Source organism: Opisthorchis viverrini (assembly GCF_000715545.1).
Source record: "Opisthorchis viverrini unplaced genomic scaffold opera_v5_143, whole genome shotgun sequence".
In the NCBI taxonomy this organism is placed as follows: domain Eukaryota; kingdom Metazoa; phylum Platyhelminthes; class Trematoda; order Opisthorchiida; family Opisthorchiidae; genus Opisthorchis; species Opisthorchis viverrini.
The window spans coordinates 1,248,505-1,254,504 of record NW_008751799.1 but is presented as its reverse complement, the minus strand read 5'-3'; the positions used below and the strand labels follow the sequence as shown (position 1 = coordinate 1,254,504).

Here is a 6,000-nt window from a genome sequence, read left to right as displayed (position 1 = left end):
CACAAAGTGGGGTTCAAAGGTCGATTTGACCTCAGAATCTTAGCCTTGTTTTGCGCTGCATTTTCCTCCGTGAGCATTGTTTTTCCTCGATTTGTTCACGTGAAAGAGGGTACCCCGATACAAACACGTTATAAGGACATGCTTTGACCACGCTGCAATTGGCCACTTTCTGTAGATGATACTTGATGGTATCATGGTTGTGGGTGTCGCATCGTTGTTTAACGTCTTCTGCTGATGAACTTTCAGAGCGCATCATCAATCACCTGATTACTTTTGCATCTAACTTGATCTATCCCTGGGAACTTTTTACTTTGGCGACCTGTTCACCATTTGTTAGAATCAGTCATGCTTCATTCTCAGTTGACCATTAGTTATCGTCTGTTATATAAAAATATCGCTTTTCAATTCACCTTCTAAAGGCTTTGTCCGAGGCCAAACAAACTGCACACCGAGCCAAATTTGGAGTTGATGCACCACAAGCGCGATGATGGATGTTCAACTTTTCCGAAGTTATCTCCACCATACTGAGCTTCATTGGACAATTCGAGGCAACCTTTTTTTATCTTAGCCTTCTTTCCCCTACCTTTTAAGCTTTTTTTCCAAACGGTTCCGCTCGTTTTGTGTAGATTCATTCTACCTCACAACAGACTCGCATGACTTCACCTATGTACATGCTCAAACACCTGTGTATGCATTCCGTCCCTTCTTTGCCGTATTTTTTTATTTTTTATCGAACAATTATTTTACCACTCTTCCGTTTGGAACTGACTCCGCAGTTGTTGATTTCTGAGGTGTTTCAGGGAAAGCTTGTTTGATGCATGTTTTGTTATTTTTCCGCCTGGTTGCTTGTTTCCATGCGAGGACGTGTCAGCTAAGATTTATATTGTTGACCAGAGGTGGCGCACCTTGGAGGTTTTATTAGTTTTGATGAGGTCAATGCACGATTCTACAAGGCTCGGATCACGTTTGCTAATTTGAGACACCTATGGCGTCAAAGTGGCATATCCCTGAATCTCAAGGGACGTGTGTTTCATGCTACAGCGCGGGCTGTTTAGTTGTATGGCAGTGAGACGACCTGTTCAAGCAGCGGAACTGAGATGTCTTCAGGTGTTCGACAGTTGTTGTCTCAGGACCATAGCTCGTGTGGGTTGATTTCTTCGATTCCTTAACGAGGCAACTAGGAAGTAAGTTTCCGGTTGTGCAGCACGAACTTCCAATGAAGAATGTGTCCAGCACCAGAGGCTGTTCCGAACTATTGTTTGTCGAAGAGTGCTATTTTCTATGCCCAATTCAGAGAGGTGACCGATCCTTGACCTTGAAACGTTTGAGTGCTGTCGATTTTACTCCACCAGGATGGGGACCGCTATTGGAGACGCTGCAATATGGCAATCGATTTCAGTGGCGTTCTTGTCAGTTTATATCCAGATTGCCCGAATGAGTGTCTGGAGGTGTAGGCACCGGATGGATTGCAGCAATCTAACACTGTGTCCTTTCCTAATCCAGTTTCATTCTTTTCACAATGGGGCTTTCTAAAAAATCATGGTTGTACGACAGCGAAGCATCAGTTCGAACCAGTGAACTGCCAGTCTGATGGCAGATGTTGTCGGCTTGTACGCTGGAATACAGATGTAGGGTTCGAGCTGGGAGGCTGCAGTAAGGCTCCCATGAGAAACTTGGTAGGACGCGTCAGCATTCCAGATTAGAAACAATAAGTTGGCGAAGATAAGTGACTCGCTCTGCAGAGTACGTATATCCAATCGGCCCAGCCCGATTTCTTGAGCTGGTCATAGGAGTGAGATCCGGGAGACATCCGAGTACGACATAACTAATCCACGTGGTCCATACTACAGAGGATGTTTATTGTGAAAACTGGCCGAAACTTGACGCATAGGAAAACAAACTGGCGACCCCAACCAGGGGCTTGAGGTGGCGAACCCCATAGGTCTCCTTTTGGTTTAGGTGCATGCACCTCTCTGGACGATAGCAACAGCGATCTACCAGATGATATACACTAACAGGTTAGTTGTCAGCTGTAACTCTCATCAGCCCTGTTCGGACGATCCTTTGTTCGGCTACCACATAGAGTGTAATCAGTGGATCCAGCTTATGCTCCTATTAGAGTTTGTCAACAGGGTAATGTCAGAGACAGATGTGCATCCCAAAGCTTCCCCTTTCCTATCCTAAAAGTTGCAACAATATCTGGGAGATAAACGGTAGTAATATTTATTTGACACCAATTCAAGGCACTGTTCTATTTTTTAGGCCGAAGCTACTGGCCCTTCACCATTCTACGTGGTGTCCCCGTTGACCAATTGCCCCCATGTTGGCGCGGTAGAATATCGTCCAGATTGGAAACCCGATCTGACGGCAAAATGCAGTCAATGAGATTTGGGTCTGTTTAACTTGTTACACAGTAAGTGGACATTGATCTCACGTTCTCATGACCCATTTATTGCCATTTCGATACCTAACAGTTGTTTTTCTTAAATCTGGCGAGAACCTTTTGTCTCAGTTTGATGAAATCTAAAGGATTTCGGTATACAGGCTTTCTCTTCCAAGGTGAACTGGCAATATGGTTGAGCGGAAGATACTTAGAGGCGATTGGGATTTTATAGGAAGATGTGTGATTCAGAAATAGTAGGTTAAACTAATCGCTTCTGCACAATTTTGTTCTCCGTCGAATGATTTTACTCTACGTTTCAGCTCGGTTGCGGTCGCTATGCCAACTCTCACATGCTTGAGCACTTTTCTGCTACTCAGCATCCGATCGTCCTCAGTTTCGCTGATCTGTCAACCTGGTGCTACCAGTGCGAATCATATGTGAACAATGAGGTTGGTATGCTAATCATCTCGAATGCTCGCCTTTATTTCGTAGTCTTCCTAATTAGTTGATTTACAGTATCAAGGCTCTTACAACTACCCGATTGAAATACCTCTCAAAATGAACTTATTTGTCGTGCTTTGCTTCTGCCTAATCGCTCGTGTGTATATCCGCATCACGTGCATTTCACTAGCTTCAATTTTGTTGTACAACTTACTTAAGAGTTTATCCGAATTCAGCAGTCTTTGGGAGTCTGACTGTGGGAATCGGTTACTGTGACCAACCCAAGTACTTCATGCTGTTGCCACTGGAAATCCACATTTGATGATACCAAAAGTTAGAGTAGGTTGATGAAGTTTAATGATGCGATAAGTACTGGGCCTAGTAGTACTATATGTTCGGCAGCACTAGGGTTCGTTCTTTGCATTTTTAGGATAATGGAGGAGGTGTATGTTTTTTCCCGCGGTAAAACGCCTCTCAGGTCCAGTACTGTAAAGCAAGTCCATCTATATATAGGTGACTCAGCTGACGCGTGTATTAGACGATTCACGCAATGGCGCTTTAGTGAATGCAAAATACCCGTTGGTATTGCATTAGTATCTTTCAATGTTTATCGCGTGTTCCTTTTACTCATCGCCCAGGTTCTTTCGGGACCAAAACACGCGGTCCATCTTGCCAAGTTTGGCGAAGGCTTGCCTGGTCCTCTGCATGAGCACTGATTCTCATTGCCATTCATGGATCAGGAATCGAATATTCGTCATTGTATCCACACAGTTCGAATACCATGGATCACATACCCATTTTTACAGACTTGGTTAAACGTACGTTGTATCAATATGCAAACACGTCCCTTTGATATTCCGCTATAGCACAGTTTGAATTATGTACTCCCTCTCCTTTGTGTATATATATACTTCAGGACGGACCTGAATCTAGTCTTTCACTCATCATGCCTTTGTTAGACAGGTTTGTGATCCATTTGGCAATTGCTTTTGCTTATGATGAGAAGGCACACTGTGAACTTGCACTCGTATTCATTGTTCTCAGAAGGATCTGAATGTAGAGTACTCATAGGTTTCGTGGATTTCGTCTGATTTGGATAGCTAACTGAGGCACTTAGTGCGTGGATTAGCTTTTAGCGCCGACACTGTCAGTCGTAGTGTCCTCTGTGCAACGTACGGAAGTCTTGGTTCCTCAAGATGACTCACGTTTTACATGCTATTGTATGCCCTTGTAGCGTTGATCATATTTCCAATCAGTTTGTGTGGCTACTTCAAGAGTATCAAGGCCACAAAATAATTTTCCGTGTACTGGTGCTGTCCATGAAGGGTGTGCCGCGAGAATAATCATTTTTGTAAATCTGACTACTCATTAGTAGCCTATGGTTTCATCGAATTTGCTTCACAGTCAAGGCAGGCATCGGTGACCGACACGATTCCAATGTAGTTGGTTGAGAGATCGGAGCTGTGTGCAACCGGTACATTTACCGACTCTCCTTCATGTCTTTCGAATTCTAACGAACCATGGAATTCTGAGGAGCGTTTTACTCATCCTTATGCTCATCTACCAGTCCAGATGTTCCCCCTAATCGGAAACACATTCAGCAAAATAAGCTGAAGAAGCTTTTGTTTCCAACTGATTCGATCGCCGGTACACTACATTCACATGCAGTCGTATTTCATAACTGCATGATTAGCGGCCGAAGTTTTGTTGATCTTATTTAAACATCAGTCTACTGGAGTATGTACCACCGTATTCATAACTAATTGGCTGGAGTAGTTCCTGATTGATCTATTTCATGTAATCTCCTTTTGTGTCACAATCTACGTCAGCTAGAAGTTTCCTACTTTTCAGTTTATCCTAATGCCCTCAACTTTCCATTGCAGACATCTCAGCTGGGAAGATATCTACCTCCTGGATGTTTCTGACAATTCATGCTGAATGAAGTAGTCGTGTTTCGTTTATCTCACAGTAGAAACAAAGCTGAACAGTAATGAACATTATTCGTGTTGCTTAATTTTGTCAATGGCACAATCTCCGTATATTTGACCGTTTTCCAATGATTTCCGTTAACCCTCGTTTCCCTAGCTGACGTATCGTGCTTTGCGTAACGTTTTTTAACCTTATTTTTTATAACGGTTTTGCCCTGGTACTGGTAGGTCTGAGAACTTTCGTGTCACGTGATCGTGTAATTCTCCAACGAGCTTTTCATGATACACGTATCATCTGTTGTCGCCATTGTCATGATAAGAACTTGACTCGAATGCCTCATCTCTGGATGAAAACTTTTCTGTTCTCTCGTATGAGTCATACTTGTTCTTTCAAGTGGCAAATATTTTTTCACGCCTTCCTTTGTTGTCTTTCGTTTGCGTTACGTTTGTTCGAGTTTTGTTCGTTATCACAACGAATTTCAGTTCCTGTTCTGTCCGTTTCGTACAACAAATAAGGGCAGTGGCTGCTTAGAGTACAATGAAATGTAGTAAAATGTTAAGTAGTACTCATCAGCCATATGTGGACAACGGAAGACCCTTCAACTTTGAACGTTTTCGTCGCACCAGTTTCTAACTGTTGTCGCGTCCATTCCGTAATTCGACCTCAAATGTAATTCGAAAAGTTACCAGTAGCTTCATAGGAACTGATACTTGAGTTGGCCAGTCCAGTTTACCGGTGTGTATAATAAAACATTCAAAACAGTTGAACCGATAAAGGGTATAGGTAGCTAATTAAAAGGATGCACAGGACCAACCAGGGTACACCCTTTTTCATTCAAAACTCGGCGTAATTAAGTGTTAGGTCCCCATGGAGGTGAAGATAGTCTAGGGGGAAGAGTTCAAGTAATTCGAGACGCTTTTCATGATCAACGGATTTGGGGCCAGTAACCAGCTTCGTAGCAACTCGTTAGATACGCTCAATGAGGGTGGCGTCTTGCAGTAGACCCCGTACAGTACCTGGAAGCCTCTGCGAGCAATAGGGGAGAAGGTGTGCCGAATCATCCAAGGAACGACGAACGCATTTTGAACCGATTTTTCATGGTGGAATGGGAAGGACGTGTTTGGTGTCTATCCTCTGGTTCACCATCACCACTCACGACAAGGACGTTTGCTGAGCTGCCTCCGAACGACATGGACGCACTTTTAGTCATACAGATTAAGGTGCCGGTCCAATGACCACTGCTTTGC

General features: G+C 43.6%; 1 protein-coding gene across 1 annotated transcript in view; it reads left to right on the top strand.

The window, feature by feature from the left end:
• The window catches only part of T265_06715 (hypothetical protein), a gene marked incomplete at both ends in the record, with an annotated part of 44,951 nt that extends 39,695 nt beyond the window's left edge, over window positions 1-5,256 (top strand). Inside the window, 3 exons of the mRNA XM_009172049.1 lie at window positions 2,704-2,832; window positions 3,463-3,642; window positions 4,708-5,256. Of these exons, the coding sequence (XP_009170313.1) occupies window positions 2,704-2,832; window positions 3,463-3,540 (207 nt within the window). The remainder of the gene's footprint in view (window positions 1-2,703; window positions 2,833-3,462; window positions 3,643-4,707) is intronic.
• Window positions 5,257-6,000: the final 744 nt, after the last annotated feature.